This window comes from Manacus candei, unplaced genomic scaffold, assembly GCF_025592945.1.
Source record: "Manacus candei isolate 608988 ecotype Guabito, Panama unplaced genomic scaffold, ASM2559294v1 h1tg000106l, whole genome shotgun sequence".
Lineage (NCBI taxonomy): Eukaryota > Metazoa > Chordata > Aves > Passeriformes > Pipridae > Manacus > Manacus candei.
In genome coordinates, this window is record NW_026138154.1 from 724726 (window position 1) to 745864 (window position 21139).

General features: G+C 51.1%; 1 protein-coding gene across 4 annotated transcripts; it reads right to left on the reverse strand.

Annotated features, from left to right (window-relative positions):
• Positions 1-2954: 2954 nt before the first annotated feature.
• Positions 2955-21102, reverse strand: PGPEP1 (pyroglutamyl-peptidase I). Of its 4 annotated transcripts, none has more exons than XM_051769294.1 (5): positions 20868-21102; positions 17430-17482; positions 11030-11146; positions 9952-10184; positions 2955-8959 (listed from the first exon to the last, which is right to left on the reverse strand). In XM_051769294.1, the coding sequence occupies exons 1-5, from the start codon at positions 20959-20961 to the stop codon at positions 8767-8769; spliced, it is 690 nt and encodes a 229-aa protein (XP_051625254.1). In that variant the 5' UTR covers positions 20962-21102; the 3' UTR covers positions 2955-8766. The 4 variants fall into 4 exon arrangements, with proteins under 4 accessions (XP_051625254.1, XP_051625258.1, XP_051625256.1 ...); XM_051769298.1 differs by having other exon boundaries at positions 11026-11146; positions 20857-20937; XM_051769296.1 differs by having other exon boundaries at positions 20857-20936.
• Positions 21103-21139: the final 37 nt, after the last annotated feature.

Below are 21139 nucleotides of genomic sequence, written 5' to 3' on the forward strand. Positions count from 1 at the left end.
GGTTTTTTTTGGAGCACAAGGCACAGCTTTGAACGAGGAATGAGGGTGGAAGGTGATAGAGAATTCCACGAAGTTGCCGTTAGCCCGACCTCCAGCAGAAACAAACGGATTTATTTGTGATCCCAAACATGGACCAGGCTCCACGTGCCTGTCAGGAGGGAATTAGTCACCGGAGCATGACTCGGGAAAGGGTTGTGTACACAGGGCACGTTGCTCCCGCATGGAGCATCCACAGCAGCGTGGAGCAGCTGGAGAGAGGAGCAGCAAGAAGGGATTTTTTTCCCCCCCCAGGCTGGTTGGGAACCGGCCAAGAAAATCCCACCCTGCAGCAGAGGTTGGTGGAGAACGTCCCGGTGTATCCCCTGGAAGGCGGGATCCAGGTGGGACCACCCGGTAGCAGGGAAAGGGAAGCGCCGTGGGAGGTCACGGTGAGGAGCCCTTGGAATGGGGGAAGAGGCAGGCAGAGCATCATCCCTGTGATGGGAAGCTCATGCTGGGAATTCTTGGCTGTGCTGGGAGGCTTTTCATCCCCAGGAGCCCATCCCAGGGCGGGAGAGGCAGCGAATCCTGCTCTGGGACATGTGTGGGACACGTGCTGGGGCATGTCCTGGACCTGCTCTGGGACCTGTCCTGGCACCTGCCCTGGTACCTGTCCTGGGACCTGCTTGAGATCTTGGGATCCCAAATTCTTGGGATTTGCTCTGGGACCTGCTTGGGATCTGCCCTGGGACTTGCTTGGGACCTGTCCTGGGATTTGCTCTGGGACATATCCTGGCTTGTGCCCTGAGACCTGCCCTGGGATTTGCTCTGGGATCTGCTTGGGATCTGCCCTGGGATTTGTGCTGGGACCTGTCCCGGGACCTGCTTGGGACCTGTCCTAGGACATGTCTTGGGACCTGCTCTGGGATTTGCTCTAGGACCTGCTTGGGATTTGCCCTTGGATTTGCCCTTGGACATGCCCTGGGACCTGCCTGCACATGCCCCACCGGAGGCAGCGAGGGCTGCTGGGAGCAGGCAGGAAATTCCAGCCATTCCCCTGCCCCAGATCTGAGGCCCTGGAAGCTCCGGGGAGCAGCGGCTGCGGGAGAGGGTGGGCTCTCCTCGGGCACCTTTGCCTGAGCTCAGCTTTGATTTGCAAGCTGGGAAACCACGGGGAGGGAGCAGCCTGCCAGATGGACGCTGCCCAAAATTCCCACCTCGTTTGGGAAGGGTTTGGAAGGCTGGAAGAGAGGGGGGAGCAGAGTAGGATGTTAAAGGAAAGAATTAAGATCTACGAGGGGCCAGTCCACCGAAGGCATCTCCTCCGTGAATCTCTGGATCTCCACCAAGGAATCCCAGTGGGATGCTCCAGGATGAGCCTCCTCAGCACCGGCAAAGCCTTGGATCTGTCCCTCCAGGGAGCTGTTTGCAAAATGACCTCATGGACACATGACATGCCCGGAACGTGACATGCCCGAAACATGACATCACCCCCGGGAGCACCGTGCAGGAAACGTTTATCACCTTATAAAGGGAATTAAAAGGGGAGTGATGTCATCAGGGGGCGGCTCAGGGAGCTCCAGTCCTGGCTCACCTGGGAGGGAGATCCCAAATTCCCAGTGCCCAGCACGTGCTGGGTGTTGGTGGGGGGAATAAAAGCTCTGTCTCCCAGAAAAGGCTGGAGAACCCGGCAAGATCACCGTGGCAGCTCAGGAAAAAACCCCCAACATTCCCACAAAAAAGGCAGAGGAAAAGCAGAGATTCCTGAAGAACTGGGGTGTTTTCCTTTCTGATCCCTCCCCCCTCCTGGCACAAACCAGCACCTTTTCCTACCATCTCTGCAACATCAGGAGAGTCAGGACCAGGAGAAGCCCCCAGGACCACGCTGGAGCTGTGGAGGGGTTGGATTGTCCCCAAGTCCTGGATTAACCTGGATCTGTGGAGGGGTTGCACCCTCTGGCTGCCCTGGATCAACCAGGAGCCATCCAGGATCCTGCTTCCAGGATCCAGGATCCAGCACCACATCCCAGATCAGGTTGGATTTGTGGAGGGGTTGCACTCTCCATCTGTCCTGGATAGACCAGGAGCTATCCAGGACCCTGGTTCCAGGATCCAGCCCCACATCCCAGATCAGGCTGGATCTGTGAAGGTGCTGCACCTCTGGCTGTCCCGGATCAACCTGGAGCTGTCCAGGTGTTGCACCCTCTCCCCATCGTGGATCAACCTGGATCTGTGAAGGTGTTGCACCTCTGGCTATCCTGGATCAACCAGGAGCCATCCAGGATCCTGCTTCCAGGGTCCAGGATCCAGCCCCAATCCCAGATCAGGCCGGATCTGTGAAGGTGTTGCACCCTCTGGTTGCCCTGGATCAACCAGGAGCCATCCAGGATCCAGGATCCAGCCCCACATCCCAGATCAGGCTGGATCTGTGAAGGTGTTAGACCTCTGGCTGTCCTGGATCAACCAGGAGCCATCCAGGATCCTGCTTCCAGGGTCCAGGATCCAGGATCCAGCCCCACATCCCAGATCAGGCTGAATCTGTGAAGGTGTTGCACCTCTGGCTGTCCTGGATCAAGCTGGAGCCATCCAGGTGTTGCACCTTCCCCCTGTCCCAGATCAAGCTGGAGCCATCCAGGTGTTTTTTTACCTTCCCCATGTCCTGGGCCAACCTGGATCCGTGCAGGGGGTCACCCCCCTCCCAGGTCCCCGCTGTCCCACTCTGGGGTGACACCAAGCACAACGTGCCTGTATGGCAGCACCATCTGGTGGCACCAGCCCTCCCAGTCATCCCAGTTTGCTCCCAGTCAGGCCCAGTGGCAGCAGGAATAGGGAGAGAACCCTTAAAACAGTCAGCAAAGCACTTCCATCCCCGTGGAGGGGTTTAAAGGACGCGTGGTCGTGGTTTAGGGTGGGACAGGGGGAAGGGGTTTTTGTAACCTCAAAAAACAACCGGGGTTAAAAACAACACGGTGGAGTCAGAGTTAAACTCTTTATTTCCTTTGAAACACGGGTTTAAATCCTCAGTTACAAAGTCCAGTCTGGCAGTACAAGCTGAGAGCACATTGCTGGTCCCTCACCACACAGCCCTTCGTGACACACGGGGGGGTTTTTTGGGGTTTTGGGGTTTACAAGGCACTGCAAGAACACACGGAGAGAACGGGGAGCCCCGAGGGGGTTGGAATTGTTGCTCCAGGAGTCCTGACAAGCACGAGGCGGGGAGAACACCTGAGATACACCCAGACAGACACCGTGGGTTTCACAACCGGGGGACAAACACCTCGCTCAGAGGAGACACAGGAAAAAACCAAAAAAAAACCCTCAGGAATTGGGCCGACCCCGAGCCAAAAGTGAGGAGGGAGAATCCCTGGGGGTGTGTCAGCAAACCTGGAGAGCTCCATCTCCGAAGGGCATCCTCAGGAACACCAATCCAGCAGTTTTCCCACCCACCTCGGGGGATTTAATCCATCCCAGCACAGGACAAGGCACTCCCTGATCATCGAAAAGTAAACATTTTGTGATTTAAGAAGCTGGTGCAATAGAAAAAACCTGAAAGGTTTTGTATTTAAGGATTTAAGTACCACAGAGTTTTTGTTTTAAGGGCAGTGATAGTTTTTTTCGTTTCCCATCTTTAATTCCTGTCCCTGGGGAGGCGTTTCCTCCTCTGCTTTTGTCTCAAAATAAAGACTGAGCAGAAGCAGGTCTCAGGTTCCAGTTAATACCTCGAAGAATTAACAACATCCTCAGCTTTGGAGCTTTGGCAGAATATCACTTTCAGCACATAAGACACTCATCAGACAGGAATACAAGTTTTTTGTATTTTTTTTTTAAGAAAAAGTGCACTTTATACTGCGAAAAATTAGGGATTCTGGTGCAAAAATAACAAATCCATCTACATCAAGACGAGTATTTATGGTATCAACAACGGGGGGGGGGTTTAATCCAAGTCAATAAAGTTATAAAGAGCCTTTGCAACTCTGAAATTCCTATCGTTAAAATAAAATTAAAATCATTAAAATATTATGGGATGAAGTATTAAAGGGAAGGAGATAAAAGGGAGGAAGTTACTTTGGGAAAGGGTCTGTACAAATTAATCCTGATGGTTTTGCCTGCGGTGGGGGGGGGGGGGGGGGGAGAAATCTGAAAATCTGAATTAAGAAAAGCCCCACACCGAGTGCTTTTTATGTCCAAACATCCTGATTTTCAGGCAGCTTTCAGGCAGCACCACTCCCTCCTGCAGCAGCTGTGTCTGAGAAACCTGTTGGAGCCAGAAATCCAGGAGAAATTCAAAAAGATTCCCAAGTCACAGCCAATTAAACCAGGAAACCACCACGGCCAGAGCGTCGTTGCTGCTGCAGCTTTGGCAGTGGGGAGTCCCAGAGTTCCTCATTTTCAGGGTTTTCCCATTTTTTTTTTGGTTTGAAGAAGCTCCTCCTCCTCCTGCAATTCCTTTTCTCCATCTCACACACACACAAAAAAAATAAAAAATAAAAAAATCCACCCACGAGGGCAATGGGTCAGAGAATTCCAGGATGGTTTGGGTTGGAAGGGACCTCAAAGATCACCCAGTTCCAACTCAACTCAAGATTATTTGAGAAACTTCAGTGGATTTTAAACTTTTTTTTTTAGGCTTTTCCCTACCAAAACCAACAACACACTGGGAGCCTGTGCTGTCTGTGCAGGCCTGGAAGCTCCTGGGTTTTTATTCCAGAATAAAAACCTGGAATAATCCCCTTTGGGGTTAAATATTGCCTGCTTGAGAGGTTGGATGCTACATCTACACCTGATTCCAGGTGAGTTGGGACACAAAGTCCCCTTTTTCCACCTGATTTTCCACAGCACAAACCCTACAGAGATGATAATTCCAATCTTAGCTGGGAGCTCTGGTTCAAGGAATCTTTCCCTGCTGTGGGAATCCCCCAACGCCTTCGGGCTGAGCTTTCCAACCAAAACACCACCTCCAAGGAAGCATTTATCCCAAAAATTCCCTCCTTTTCGGGGTGAAAGAACAAACAGTTCAGGTTTTTGTGAAACTCTGAACACCCCCAGCCAGGTCTCTCCCTCCTGGAAGGACTCTGGAAGCTCAGCAGTTCTTGGCTGCTCATGCCACAACCCCACTCGACACCTCGAACCCTCTTCCCGACCTTTTCCATCCTTTTCCCACCTTCTCCCACGTTCTGGGAGGAAACAACCAGGCTGGGGAATACTCCAGATGAGGTGAACTGCTGCCAGGTTTGGAGATTCTCTCCAAAAAGGATCACAAACAGCTTCTGCACCAGGTAAAAAAAAACCCTCTGACCACATCCAGGATCGCTCAGGTCGGGAGGGATCCATAAGGATCAGAGTCCCACGTGAATCCTTAAGGAAAAGAACCTTCCAAGCTCACAATTCCCTTTTTCCACGGTGGTTATAAAGCAGATCCCCACGATTCATTCACCTCCTGCCAGCAGCACCCCCAAACTAAGACGTTCAGGAGCACCTGGAGTTCCTCAAAATCCTCGGCAGCGTTTAACGGCCGGAACGATCCAACTGTCACCCCAAACCTCCCCAGCACCTTGGCCAGTCCCAGAGAAATGACATCAGACCCCCATCCAGTGGAACCTCCCTAAATTCTCTCTTCCACACCAAATATCCTCAGCCCTCAGTTCTCCCCATCCCCAATTTTGCAGTCGCACGATCCCAAAATTCCACCAGCTCTCCCTTTTTCCAAGTCACAGGCACTGGGGGGGAAGGGGGATGGACAACTCCAGCTGAATTCCCTACCCTTTCACTCACTGGCACGAAGTTTTTTTTTTTTTGGGCTTGGCAACAGGTCTCCCAGTCAGTGCAAATCAGCAAATCCTATTTATTGAGGAGCTGGAAGAGGGAGTGAATATAGGAATTACACAAACTGAAGCTCTGCATCAGTTTGGACATCCTATTCCCAAAGAAAAATATATGCACCTAGAGGAAAAGCTTGGTGGATTCAACAAAAAAAGCTTTGAAACCCCCCACCCCCCCAAAAAAAATAGTATTTAATTTAGGTCAGATGAAATAAAATTAATTTTAATGCCATTTTTGCCCCAAGTTTCGCTACAGGAAATTTCTCTATGACCACGACACCCTTTACAAACACAACCTCAGGACTAATTCTCAAAAAATCCCCCTAAAAAAAAAGAGTATAAAATAAATTATGTTTCCTAAAGGAATTGATCTCGTGGGGCTTCACAAGAGCAGAGCTCGGAGCGAACTGTTCCCAAAAAAAAAAAAAAAATGGGATTTTTAATGCTGACACATCCAAGGCCAAGCACTGTGGTCCTCAGACAGCAGCAGGCACGGAAACTGGCTCCGGATTTTCCCCTGGAACAGCAGAGAGCACCCAAACCAGGAATATTTAGAGGTGTTGAACAGGATGTGGGGGAAGCTCTTCCCACGGAACTGCTGCTGTCTGTGCTCCCTGCCGGCGGATTCGGAGCCACCAGCGGGATCTCCGAGGCTCCAAAGGGTGTGGGAACACCCAGGAGACATGGATAGACCCAGGAGACATGGATAGACAGGGAACACCTCCCCTGGATCCCACTGATCCCCCCAGAGCCCCCCCAGCTCAGCTCCAACCAGCCCTTCCCGCTCCTGCTCCAACTCCACGCTTGGAATTCTGTTGTGGCCTCACCAATCTCTTGATCCTCCACTCCCATTTTATCCACAGCTACAGGGAAAATTAAATAGTTTAACTGGGAATTACTCCATCACCAAAGCTCCTGGAATACGTGGATAATCCCCTTTCCCAAGTTTAGCAGCTAAGAAACACCCAGGAGGAAAACTTCCCACCAACAGTGGGATAAACCTACGGGATAAGTAGCTCAACTAATCACCCAAAAAAAATAAAAATAAAATGCATCAAACCACGAAGATTTCAACAAAATATTAAATAGAATAAATTACTAATCAGAAAAGTCTGACAAGTGCTACCTCGGATTTGAAGGGGAAGAATATTTCCATTGGAAGGAGAATTCCTTTGATTGAGCCTGGAGAGGGAAAACAGAGGGAATTTCCCTGGGTCTACCCAAAACTCTTCATCCACAGGTGCCCCCTTGAGAGTTCTTGCAGCTGGAAAAGTCTTTGTCCTCTCTCTTGAGGGTTACAAGGAGTGGTTTTGTCCTTTGCCATCCTATTTTTTCCTGGCAAACAGCAAGTCCAGGGCAGCTCTCACTGAGAGATACTATAACAGAGCCAGTCAGCATTGGAAAAACTAAAACAAGGGAGGTTTAAAACGTTTCAAAAAGTTGATTTATATATATATATATATATTTGTAAAAGTATTAATCAAATCACAGACTTCTCCATTTAAAAGGCTCCTCGAGGAGCTCGACTGGTCCTCAGCCACCAATTTGGAGTCTGTTCCTGCTGCAACATCTTCTGGTCTCTGTTGGAATCTCGTGATTTGGCAGCAAAATCTCCACATGTGACCAGCAGGCATCACCCACTTCTCAAGTCCTGCTTGTGCCCTTCCCCAAAAGAGAATTCCTGGGAAAGTCCACACAAGCAGCAGCACTTCGGAGCCTCCCACTGGGAGAGGGGGGAAAGAGCCTGGAATCCTCACCCAAAGCAAAATTCCTTGTTTCCAAACCACTGCCTGGGCTTTCCAGGCAGTGGGAAGAGGTTGGAGATCTGGGATTAGATTTGACAGGACCTCTTTTAATCTGTATTTTGACGCCTCCTCTAAACCAGAGGCGGCGATTCGGGATTTGGGTTAAACATCACTGGGATGAGGGGGGGAAAGATTTGTAACTAAGGAAGTTATAAATTACTCAACCTCTGCCTTAAAACCAAACAGGGAGCACCAAGAGGCCGGGATGAAGATGTCCCATGGGGAAAGTGGCTTTTAGCAAAGCTCTTTAACCACTGATGGTTCATTTTGGGCACTCACGAGGTGTTCGGTGCAGGAGGTCCACTTGAGGTTGACTTGAGGAAGCAAGGTGGCCAAGAGGGAGCCAGGAAAAAAAAAAGAAGAAGATATTTGGGAATATTTGGCGAGAGTTTGGCCCCAAAAAACCCAAATCCTGCTCCAGGCAAAAGGAATCCAAATACAGCCCTTCTACCTGAAGCTACACTGAACCAGCACATCACAGAGACCCCACTGATGTTTGGAGGGTGTGGGGTGAGGAGTCAGTGCCTAAAATAATTCCCCATTTCAGCAAAGCAATTGGAGACTCCTCATCCCCCACCAAACTCTTCTCCAAGGCAGTCCCACGCCATCCCAACTCTTTCCAGGTGTACTTTTACCTTCTAATTTGGGTCAAAGAGAGAGGGAGGGGGGGGGGAAAAGAAACCCCAAAACTGACTGAAAGCAAACCTTTCAACTCAAAGACAAGCCAGTAGAGGGCTGGGTTATCCATTCCCTGCACCTGAAGGCCAAGTCCAGGTGAGGAACTTCCCATATCCGTGCCAGATTCCATCCCCTGGCTGACAGGGAAGCTCCCAGCACACACACCCCCACTTCAGTCACTCAGGAACGAGGTGTCTTGAAAGAAGAGAGTTTGAATCCTTTGTTGCCAAGGCTGAAACTCACAGGTTTGACAAAAAAAAAAAAAAAAGTCCATTTCTAGAAGAGGAATTTTCCTTTTTTTTGTTGTTTTTTTTTCTGTTTGTTTGTTTGGGTTATTTTTTTTTTGGAATCTCCAATTCTGGGTCCGGAACTTCTCAGCCCCGGGTTTTGTTTTTTTTGTTGGTTTTTTTTTTTTCCCCCCAGTACTTCAGCAACAGGGGAAAAATTTTGGAAGTGCAATACCAGGCTGGCCTCCCTGCCCACGCTCAGTGTTCGTGCTGGCAGTTGATTTTGTCCTCGGAGTGCTCCAAGAGATCCAGCATCTCCTCTATGATGGCCTGCAGGGCCCGGCCCAGCTGTTCCGCGGAATAAGGTTTTCCCAGCGGGGGAACGTGGACAAACGCCGACCTCCCACGGCTCTGGTACAAGGAGGTGTAGTAAGTGAAGTCACAGAGGTACCTGGAACACAAAAAGAGGGATTATTTACCCCCCAAAAAATCACACAAATACAGGTCAGGACGAGTCGTTTGTGGATCAGCACAACAGCGGGATTTAGTGGGATAAAGTGGAATACAAGCCTGGAATTGCGAGTCTGGGATTGTTCTAATTAAATCTAAGACCAAAAAGAAAACATGAAGAACTGCTTTTTTATATCCCTGATGGTTGGGTGACCACCAAAAAATAGGGGGTGTTGCCAACCCTGTGAGAAGTGAGGGGTGGGAGACCTCAAAAGCTGTGTGGATGTGGCACTTGGGGACATGTGGTGGCCTTGGCAGAGCTGGGGGAAAGGTTGGGCTTGATGATCTTTGAGGGCTTTTCCAACCTTGTGATTCCATGACAAGTGTATGAATTTTAGGGGCCTCAAGAGTTGAGCACAAAGGGAACACACGGGACACGTTCGCGTGAGGTGGTGGCTGCCCCATCCCTGGAAGTGTCCAAGGTCACCTTGGATGGGGCTTGGAGCAACCTGGGATAGTGGAAGGTGTCCCTGCCCATGGCAGGGGGTGGGACTGGATGGGCTTTAAGGTCCCTTCCAACCCAAACCACTCTGGGATTCTCTGATTCCATGAACGTGGTGATATGATGGTGTTAAGATGTGACCAAATTTCCAGGGCCTAAGGGGGCTCCAGGAGAGCTGGACAGGGATTTTCGGACAAGGGATGGAGGGACAGCACACAGGGAATGGCTTCACAGGGTTAGATGGGACATTGGGAAGGAATTCCTGTCTGGGAGGGTGGGGAGGGGCTGGGATGGAATTCCCAGAGAAGCTGCGGCTGCCCCATCCCTGGGAGTGTCTGAGGTCAGGTTGGAGCACCCTGGGCTAGTGGAAGGCATCCCTGCCATGGCAGGGGGTGGGACTGGATGAGATTAAGACCCCCCCTTCCAACCCAACCCACTCCAGGCTTCCATGACTCCACACACTGTCCCCATGGATCGCTGGCACCCCGTACCTGCCGGCGTCCTTGGAGATGGTGACGGCCACGTCCAGCCCCAGTGCTGAGACCCTCTTGCAAACTGTGTCCATGTCAATGATGGAGTCGATGCACTCTGGCCCACCCTCCACGCAGCACTGGGAGCCCGGGCAGAACCGACAGTTGTCCAACCCTTTGTAACCCACGTTGTGGCCACACTTCTCCAGGGTGACGGTCGTGGCCATGCCCGACACTCCCACGTGAACCACCAGCTGCAAGGGAAAAGAAACGAGCTGGGTCAACCCCAAAAGGGTGGGAAACCCACGGCCTGATCCTTGTGGGAGCCTTCCAAACTCTGGATATCCGTGATCCCTGCCCAGGGCACTGGATGTGGCACTCAGAGCTCTTCTGTGGGTGACGAGGTGGTGACTGGTCACAGGCTGGACTCTGTGATCCCAGAGGGCTTTTCTATCCCAGATGGCAGGGATAGATGGGATACTGGGAAGAAATCCTTCCCTGGGAAGCTGGTGAGGCCCTGGCACAGGGTGCCCAGAGAAGCTGTGGCTGCCCCATCCCTGGAAGTGTCCAAGGCCAGGTTGGATCAAAGGAGAAACCTGGGATAGTGGGAGGTGTCCCTGCCCGTGGCAGAGGGTGGGACTGGATGACATTTAAGGTCCTTCCAACCCAAACCATCCTGTGATTCCATGATTCTATTCCCAGTTCATGCTGGAGCTGTTACAGGAGTTCTTCCAGGAGCACTGGGCACTGTACAGCACAATTCTTGTTTCACCTCCTCCTGACCCAAACTGGGATTTAATCAGGGTGAAAACCAGCCCTGGCACGTTCACAGCTGCTGGAGGAGCCCAGGTGGCACAGACTAACCACGGGCTGTCTAGACAGCCCTTTGCAGTGGCCTCTTCACACCGACTGCTCCCAGGAATTGGAGCACTCTGAGCTGTAAAACCCCACAAATTCACATGTTCTCACGACAAAAGATGAAAAGATCCACACCAGGGACCACCAGCCTGAGAGAAGACGTTAAAATTGGGACTTCACATGATGCTCACTGTAGGTTTCAACCCTTTGCTGGGTGGTTTTCCTGCCTTTACTCACTCACTTGGGGGCTGTGCTTCTTCCACAAGGCAGGAATGAGTCGTTGCACTGTCTGGTACTCAACAGGGACCTCGTAGACGTGCAGATCCACGTCATCCCGCAGGCCCAGCTTCTCCAGCTCCTAAAGACACCAGGAAAGCAACAAAACCCGAGGTGGTCAGACAGGAGATGAGCACAGGATTTACTTCTGGAAGGTTTAATGGCAGAGCAAGAGGGGGACATCAGTTTACACCGGGTTGTATAAACTTGTAAACAGCACCTGGAGGGAGTTTACAGCTAAAACTGTGAAAAAAAAAAACCCCAAACCATAATGGGAACAACAAAGGCACTTCTCCACCTGTGTTAACAGTTCCACCCACAGGACCGTTTGTTGGGCTCTGATGTGTGTGAACAAAGACATCAACATTTAACTGACAATAGTTATCAGCAACACCCACACTCCAAGGAAAGGTTGACTCTGTTATTTATAGAGGGAGAGAGTCATAATCCCTGCTTTTCTTTTATTTTTTTTCCAAGGAGTGACTCCGTGGAGAAGGCAGAACTGGAAGGATCAGATCCATCATCCATGCTGGCCTGGAGAGTAAATTCACATTTGTTGCCAGATAAAGAGCTCTCAGGGCTGGGTGACAGCACTGGTGACTCAACTCACACAGTGAATTATTTCTCCCTCTGTGACAGGAAAACATCCCAAATATCCTGGCAATCAACGGAGCCAATTCCCTTTAAACCCTTTAAAACACAAAGTGTCAGTTTGATACCTTGCAAGGACTTTAAAACCAGAGAGAAGGGTGGTTTCTTTGCCCCCAGCATTCCTGAGTGGAAAGCACTGTTTGATCCCAACGCTGGGAGCTCCCCTTGGTTCTGGATGCTTCTCCCAGACACTCCAGTCCCACCAGCAAAGCTCCAGCTGGACTTTTTTTTCATCTGGTACGGCAGAACTGAACCTTTCAGAGCCACCAAACCCAAATTTCCAAGAACTCAGGTACAAACCCACACAGCCTGAGGTGTGAGGGAAAAATGCTCATAAACTAAAGCATCAGCTGAGCCCAAAATTTAGGAGCCAGGCTACACCAGGAGGGACTTTTCCAGCAGGATTTTAAACATCCCTGCCCACGGCAGCGGGTTGGAACTGGATGAGCTTTAAGGTCCCTTCCAAGCCAGACCATTCCATGATTCCATGATTCTCCAGGTGCCTCCTCCTCCTCCCTGAGGGCAGAAGGAGCCATGTGCTCTCACACCTCACCTCCAGGCCTGTCTCTCACCAACCCCTGCAGTTGTTCTCACGGTTCTGAGGCAGAAACAAGCAACAGAAGAGCCACCAAACCATCAAAGGGCGCCTCAAAATATTCCTGAACGACCAAGTTACCTCTAATTCAGGTTCAGGTTTGCTGATCAAGAGCCACGAGCTGCTCTTTGAAGCAATTCTCGGGCTTTTTTATTTTTCCTGCTTGCAAACTTCAGGCCAAGGAGTGCAGATCAGCTGCTTTCACTTCAAACCTCGTGTTCCTCCCGAGGTTAAAAATTAAACATTAAAGACAGTCGAAAGGATTTGAGGTTTTGGCCTCCCCCAAAGGTGGGAAGGGAGCCTGGAAATTGGATTTTAGATTTCTAATGTGGCTCAAACTGCCACACCATCCTACCCCTCCTCTGTATAAACATGAGCAGTGCCTTATTATCACTTTTCTGTGTTATCAGCACAAGTGGGTTTTTTTACAGAGGGAAAAAAAAACCCAACACCATTCACACTTGTAGGGACAAAACCACGGTGGTGTAACAAGATTTAAGATTAAGTAAAACACCCAGAGAGGCAAGAGTGAGACTTTTCACAGGCCAGCAGATAGGAGCAACAGTGATAAATCACTGGCTCTGAGGGCAAGGCTGATATTAAAGCCTTGCTGTATTGATTAGTGTCTGGCACACTCAGACATTCATTACCAGAGATGGATGGAAGTGATGGTTCATCACAGCTCCTTTACAACAAACCTGCCTTCAAACCCTTCCCTGGTTTGTGAGGGGAGTGTTTGTAAAAGGAGGAGTTTACAAATGAGAGCTTCAAACCCCAGCCAGGAGAATAAACCCTCTTTAGGGGCGTTAATTGCTCAGGATTCATCACCACCTCTCTTCACAAGAAGGGATGCTCCTGAAGGATCAGGAGCCAAACAGCTCCTAAGGATGAATCTGGGGGTGGAAAGTTTTACTGGCTGAAAAAGAAAACAGCGTGGACAGGAGGAAGATGCACCAGCACCTCCCTCCAGACAGTTAAACCTTAACTTTACCAACCCACAGCTCGGTTTTAACCAAACCCAGCGCTCGATAATGAAGATATTTGTACTCCCCCCTCCTTCCTTCACCCCCCCAACAACTCCTTTCCCCCCCCAGCCCTGTCTACCTGACAAATACAGCAAACCCAACATGTGTGACCGATTCCCTGACCCCTCCACAATGCTGCTCTTTGTGAGCCTCTAATATCCTTATCAGGTCTGTCTAGACACCCTGACAGCAATTGTCCTTCCTGATGTCAAAACCCACTCTGACCTCTCCTCCTCCTCCTCCTCCAGAAGCTCCTCGGGGGAAGGGGGGGATGAAGGCAGCAGCCCAGGAGCTTCCCATCCCACAGGGCACACCTGTGTCTACACCTAAAGTCACACCAGGGAGGGCAAGAAAACTCATTTCTTCTCCAAGGTCCCTCCCAAGCAAAAAAATTGCAGCTGTAAAAACAACAACAACAACAACAACAACAACAACAACAACAACAACAATAATAATAATAATAATAATAATAATAATAAATTTCGGATGAAATACTAAAAATATGAAAACACTCAACAACAAATCCACGTTAACACAGGAGGATTTTTGCTGGAAGCCTTAAAATAAAGTTATTCTTCCCGCTGGGTTTATGGGGAAATCTCTCCCCCGTGTGTGAAAAACCTAAACAGGGATGAAAGTCTTCAAACATTTCACTTCAGGATTTTATTAGATTGCTGCTGCCACTATTCAAGGTGGCCATGTGTAAAAAATCAGCCTTCAAAGCCAAACAGCTACACCAGAAACTCACTGCAGTTCCAGGGAAAAGACACCCCGTGTCCGTGTTCTCCCTAAGAATCCAAATAAAACCAAAAACACCAACGGAGAGGGGAGGAAAAAAAAAAAAGCAGCAAATTTTACCCTCGGGACGCAGGAGAAATAAAAGCTGCAATAAACCAGAACCAGCCCGAAGCCCTCAAGCTAGGAAGGGGGATTTTTCCAGAGATTGTTTAATTGATTTTTTCCTTCTATTAAAATGCAGATCACACCGTCTGGGATTCGGGAACTCAGACACGCCTTTGTGTCCACTCCGCTCCGTGAAGTCCCCCGTCTGAAACTCGCACAATGCCCACCTCGGCCGGGCTCAAAGACATGCTGTTCCTTTTTTTGTCTGGGCCTCTGGGGGCTGAGACAGGGGAAGGGAAGGCAAATCCTCCCCGCTGCCTCCTGCGAGCCGGGCTGTGCAGGCACGGACCAGACTCGGGGGCTCCGACGGCAACAGCGCCGAGTTTGCTCCTCTCCAAACACCCCCACCTCTGTTTTCTCCTCTCAAAATACCCCCAACTCCAAGTTTTCTCCTCTCAAAATACCCCCAACTCTGTTTTCTCCTCTCAAAATACCCCCACCTCTGTTTGCTCCTCTCCAAATACCCCCAATTCCAAATATCTTCCTCTCAAAATACCCCCAACTCCAAGTTTTCTCCTCTCCAAACACCCCCACCTCTGTTTCCTCCTCTCCAAACACCCCCACCTCTGTTTGCTCCTCTCAAAATACCCCCAACTCTGTTTTCTCCTCTCCAAACACCCCCACCTCTGTTTGCTCCTCTCAAAATACCCCCAATTCCAAATATCTTCCTCTCAAAATACCCCCAACCCCAAGTTTTCTCCTCTCCAAACACCCCCAACTCGGTTTTCTCTCTCAAAATACCCCCAACTCTGTTTTCTCCTCTCAAAATACCCCCACCTCTGTTTTCTCCTCTCAAAATACCCCCACCTCTGTTTCCTCCTCTCAAAACACCCCCAACTGTTTCCTCCTCTCAAAACATCCCCAATTCCAAATATCTTCCTCTATAAACACCCCCAACTCCAAGATTTCTCCGCTCAAAACATCCCCAACTCTGAGTTTTCTCCTCTCCAAACATCCCCAACTCCAAGTTTCCTCCTCTAAAAACACCCCCAACTGAGCTTTTTCCTCAAAACACCCCCAATTCCAAGTTTTCTCTGCTCAAAATACCCCCAACTCCAAGTTTTCTCCTCTCAAAATACCCCCAACTCTGAGCTTTCTCCTCTCAAAATACCCCCAACTCTGAGTTTTCTCCTCTAAAAACACCCCAACTCTGAGTTTTCTCCTCTAAAAACACCCCCAACTCTGAGTTTTCTCCTCTAAAAACACCCCCAACTTTGAGCTTTTTCCTCAAAACACCCCCAACTCCGAGTTTTCTCCTCTCAAAACACTCCCAGCTCTGAGTTTTCTCTGCTCAAAATACCCCCAACTCTGCTTCCTCCTCTCAAAATACCCCCAACTCCAAATATCTTCCTCTCAAAATACCCCCAATTCCAAGTTTTTGCCTCTCCAAACACCCCCAGCTCCAAGTTTTCTCTGCTCAAAACACTCCCAACTCCGAGTTTTCTCCTCTCAAAACACCCCCAACTCCGTTTCCTCCTCTAAAAGCACCCCCAACTCCGAGTTTTCTCCTCTCAAAATACTCCCAACTTCGAATTTCCTCCTCAAAAAACACCCCCACCTCCGAATTTCCTCCTCTCCAAACACCCCCAACTGTTTCCTCCTCTCAAAACACCCCCAATTCCAAGTTTTCTCCTCTCAAAATACTCCCAACTCTGAGTTTTCTCCTCTCAAAATAACCCCAACTCCAAATTTCCTGCTCTCAAAATACCCCCAACTCTGTTTCCTCCTCTCCAAACACCCCCAACTCTGAGTTTTATGCTTTTAAAAGCCAACAAGCCCCCTAAAAATGGATTTTAAAGGCAGGTGGTGTCTCCATCCAGCAGCCACTGGTGCCCTGAAGGAACAAAGTGCTGTTTCTCTTCAGGTTTGTTTTTGGAAGCAACATCACAACACCCACCACTCCTCCTGCTTCAGAAACACCCTTTTGTCTGTCTCCTCTAAAATAAAATTAGCTATTTACAACAGCTGCCACTACACAAGCAAGAACAAGCCAAATCAGTGCTCCTCACTCCTGAATTTTAATAATATCCTGCATTTTTTTCCCCATCCACAGCCTGCATATTCCCCCAAACCAACCCTAACTCAAATATATTCATTCCCAAAGAAAAAAAAAAGGCTCTTGGAGGCAAAGGTTTTGTCTTCTCCTACCAGCCAACACATTAGACAGCTGGACATTAGTTGGCTGGAATTGATTAGAGTTTGTGATTTAATTTAAAAGCATTGGAAAGCAGATATTAATCTCAGAGCTCTGAAGGGGAGAGAGACACGCTGGGGAGAAAAATAGATTTAATTCCCCTGGGCAACTGTACTAAAAGGTATCCTGGAATTCCCAGCAGCTTTGGCACAAACCACGTCCAGAAGTGACAAAGAAGTGGGATAATGTGGCAGCACTGTCTCCCTCACTGAGTGTTTTTACAGCAAGAAACCTTCATTTCACTGGAAAGAGCTTAAATTCCTCCTTCTTGCCTCATTTGTGAGGTCTCAGTGTCACAGAGATGAACTCCCAGCAGAGGGTGGGATATTTGGGGTTGGGAGTTGGACTCCATGATCCCTGTGGATCCAGCTCAGGATATTCCAGGGTTCTGTGCAGATCCACAGTTACAAGAGGGATAAATCTGATTTATTTGAGCAGGTGGGACCTGCTCCAGCAGCTCCTGTCCCCAGAGAGGTCCAACTCCATCAGAGAGGGGTGATCCAAGGGGAGAAAGGAGGGAGCAGTGGCTGCTTTGCCTTGGAATTACCTTCCTCCCACTCAGCTCCACAAAACCACCAGCTGAAAGTCTCCTCAGGGATGAGACTTGGTTTAAAGGTGAACCAGCTCACCCAGCTTCAAGTCAGAGCTGAGAGAAAAAAACATCCAAACATTCTTCTGGCCTCGGTTGGTTTGTTTATTTTGAATTCTCCAGGGCAGAGGAAGATTCCAGGCTCCCTGCCCCATTTAACAGGGTTCAAAGCTGGGAATTCCTTCCTTGCCTCAGCTAAATTAACTCAATCTCATTAAACTCTACTGGTCAAGGGATTGTCCCCTGAGCAGTGAATCAAACATTATCCAGCTGACCATCTGGATATCTGCACTGAGCTGCTCTCAGTCAGACTGGGAAGAAGTTAGAAGTTATAAAAAGCCAAAAACCCAAATTTGTAGGGATTTGCTCTCTGTTTTAAAGGTGCTGAGAGGGAAGTTGAGGTGTTACCTGCACTGCAATCCAGCTGGCATTCACAGCGTGCTCTCCAAAGGGCCCAAACCCTGCAAGAGAACAAAAAAAACCCACCCTGGTGAAGTTCATTCTCACAGCTTTGACTCCACTTCGAGCTGCAAGTGCTTTCCTAGTTTAGATATCCTGAAAAAAAACAACAAACCAACCACTTTTACCACCCAATCCTTATTTCTTTACATCCAAGCACCAAAACGAGACACCTGCATTGAAATATTTCAACTGCAACCTTGTACAGGGAAGGAAACCAAGAATTTGCCCCACAAGAACCCTTTTTTTTCCCCCCCCAACAGACATTCGGGAAGAAGATTTTTTTTTTCCCTTCCTGCCCAGGTTAGAAAAACTTGTTATCAAAGAGAACTTTTTAACGAAGAGAACTTGTTATCAGCAGAGGACTCGATGTCAGGGAGTTAAATCACGACTGGATTTTTCTGTTCCTGATTGCTTTGACCCCCAGCAGATACCTCCACCAGCCTTTCTCAAATGTTTCTTCTCTGCTCAAGTCTTCTCCAAGATCTTCATCAGCACTTAATTACTAAGGAAATTATTAAGGAAATAATCAGGGCTGTTCACAACCCACCCACCCCGAGCAGCAAAGGTTACCATGGCATTACCAAAAATACCTCCTCACCACCTCTTAAATTCCTAATGGATAACTTTGGAGTTAACTGGTGATCCATAACATCTTCTCCTGAGCAAGCACACAAAGGTTGAGCAATTTATCTGGGCGTAATGTCGATACACTTTAATTTACAATGTCAGCATTGCCCTCCGAGCTTAATGCAATTAGGAGGCATAAATTCTGCCCAGCTCCTGAAAGGATTCGAGAGGGACCACAAATATTAAGTGACACCTTAATGGAAATGCCGTGTTTGCCATCAGCAGCCAGGCTGGGGTGATGCTGCACACGAGGAATTCACACACGGCGTTGGCTCGTCCACGCCCGTGGATCAAACCCCAAGGTTGGTACCTCCCCAAAATAAATATTCCCACAGAACCGAAGTGGTGGTGTGTTTTCCCACTCAGCAAAACCCCAAGGCTGTAACACAATCTGTGACTGCAGCACGGGGGATAGGGCAAATTAATGCCTTTTCAGCTGTTTCTGCGAGTCCCTGCACAACTCCCTGAAAACAAACACCGCAGCCCGCTGGGTTTAACTCCTGAATAAAGTGCAATAATCTTATAAAATAAATAAAATACGTATTTTAGCAAGCCAGCCACCCAAAGGCTGAAATTCTACAGGTGTCCAGGCACACAAGGTGATCCCCTTGCCCCGAATCCAAAGGGAAAAAGTGGCACAAGCACAAGCCGGGGTATCACTGCTGTGACTCATCCCCTGCCCGGATCCCTGGAGTTATCCCTTATCCTGGGATAAGGAACTTTGTGGGCACATCCACCCCAGGGCCCTCCAAGGCTCATTAGCAGTAAACCAGCTGCAAGGATTATCTCCTTAACGAGTTCTAAAAAAGAAATTGTGCACAAATAACACATCCTCAGCCGGCACAACCTCGGGAACCGATGGGGGAACACGACACCATCCCCGCTTTTAAAGGGAATTTAACGTGACATCGGTGACATTATCAAAGAGGGGCAGAGCTGACGAGGCAACCGCTGTGTTTTGTAACCAGACTTCCCTTGAAAACGGGGGGGGGGGGAATAAAAAAAAAAAGCCCGGAGAAGCCTTGAGAGCAGCAGAACATTCCCTGACACACGTTTTCTGTTTAGTCACCACCGCCCCGCGCTGGATTTGGGGCTGGGAAAGGCAGGATTCGCCACCTGCTCCTCCTCTCTCCGCGACTCTTCCCTGCAAAGACACTTTTTGGCCTCCGATTTCAGCCGCCCCAGCCGAGCCCCCCGCCATTCAAACGGCCTCAACTTCAGCTGCTGGGGAGGGGGGGAAGAAACCTGAATAGTTTCAGGCGAGTTCCCCATTTGTCACAGAACGGCCTCACCCACAAATCACCCCGAGCGGCCTTTGTACCCCGGGGAAGAGCCTGACAGCGCCGGGGCCCCTCGTTCCCTGGCTTATTCTTCCCTCGGGGGCTTCTGCCGTGCTGAGGGGGGCGATTTGGGGAGCAGCTTCCACACCTCGGGGGCTGGGGCTGGGGTGGTCAGCCAGCAAATCCCATCCCCTGCGCCCCTAAATTGGTTTTTTTCCTGCTCCTTGGCAGGCTCGGCTCCCGTCTTTCCACAACCAGCAAAACCGCTGGAGGGGGTTTAGGGATGGAAAAGGGGGATCCAGGTCCCCGCTGCCTGGGCACAAGTGTTAGGAAAGCTGCTGCAAAGCCCCTCAGCACGGGATCCCCCCAGCTCCTGACACCCCTCACAGGCAGCAGTGCGGCCCCCAAAACCCCCCAGACCCTGCCCTCCACCCCCAGGGCTCCTGTTTATCACCCCACACAGGGCAGAGCCCCCCCAAACAGCCCCCCAGGGACAGCTTCCCCCTCTCCATCCCCACCTTAGTCACATCCCGATGGGACAGCAGCCCCCCAGCTCCTGGTCACACGCTCCCCTCCCTCACCTCGGGGAAGGGGTCCCCCACCTACCTCCCCCCCAGCCCCCTTTACATCAGGGAAGGGGTCCTCAAACCTACTCTCCCCACCAAGCCCCACTAGGCTCAGGGAAAGGGTCCCCAAAACTACCCTCCCCTCCAACCCCCTCCTCACCTGCCTCCTCCACTTCCCCTCCAAGGGTTGGGTCCCTCACCTGCGCCCCTCACCTTAGGGAAGGGGTCCCCAAAACTACCCTCCACCCCAAGACCCCCTCACCTCGGGGAAGGGGTCTCTGACCTGCTCCTCTGAGCTCCCCACTCCTCTCGGGCGGGGGTCCCCCACCTATTCTCCCCAAGCCCCTCTCACCTCGGGGAAGGGGTCTCTGACCTGCTCCTGTGAGCTCCCCCCTCGCCTCGAGCGGGGGACCCCCACCTATTCTCCCCAATCCCCTCTCCCCTCGGGGAAGGGGTCCCCATAACTACCCTCCGCCCCAAGCCCTTCTCACCTCGGGGAAGGGGTCCCCAAAACTACCCTCCACCCCAAGCCCTTCTCACCTCGGGGAAGGGGTCCCCAAAACTACCCTCCACCCCAAGCCCCTCTCCCCTCGGGGAAGGGGTCCCTCACCTGCCCCCCTGAGCTCCTTCTCCCCCTCGGGGAAGGGGTCCCCCATCTCGTCTCCCCCCCCTCCTCCCGGAGCCGCCCCGTACCCGTCACCACCACCGCCCGCCGCGGCTTCTCCATCGCGGCTCCGTCCCGTCCGTCCCGTCCCGTCCCGTCCCGCCGCCGCCGCCCCGCACTGAGCGCGGCCCCGCCCCGCCGCGCCCGCCCCGCCCCGCAGCGCCCGGGCCCGCCGCTTCCGCCGCCGCGGCGGAAGTCCCGCAGCGGGACGGCCCCGGGAGCCTTTCCCCGCTCACCGTTCGCTCACCGTAGCCCGAGGCGGGGGATGGTTGGGTCACCGTAACCCCAGACGGGCCCGCGGGCGGGGGGGGGGGGGGCGGTTGGTTGAACAAAACGCTCATCCCGAGCCCCACGGGGGTTCCCCGCGCGGCCGTGCGGGAGCGCGAACCGCGCGGTACCGGAGGGGCCCGTCCCGTCCCTCCCGCCCGGGCCCGGGCCCGTCCCGGGCGGCGCCGCCGCGAAGGCGCGGCCGGACCCGGGCGGCGCGGCCGGGGCCGAGTCCCCGCGCGCTGATTGGCC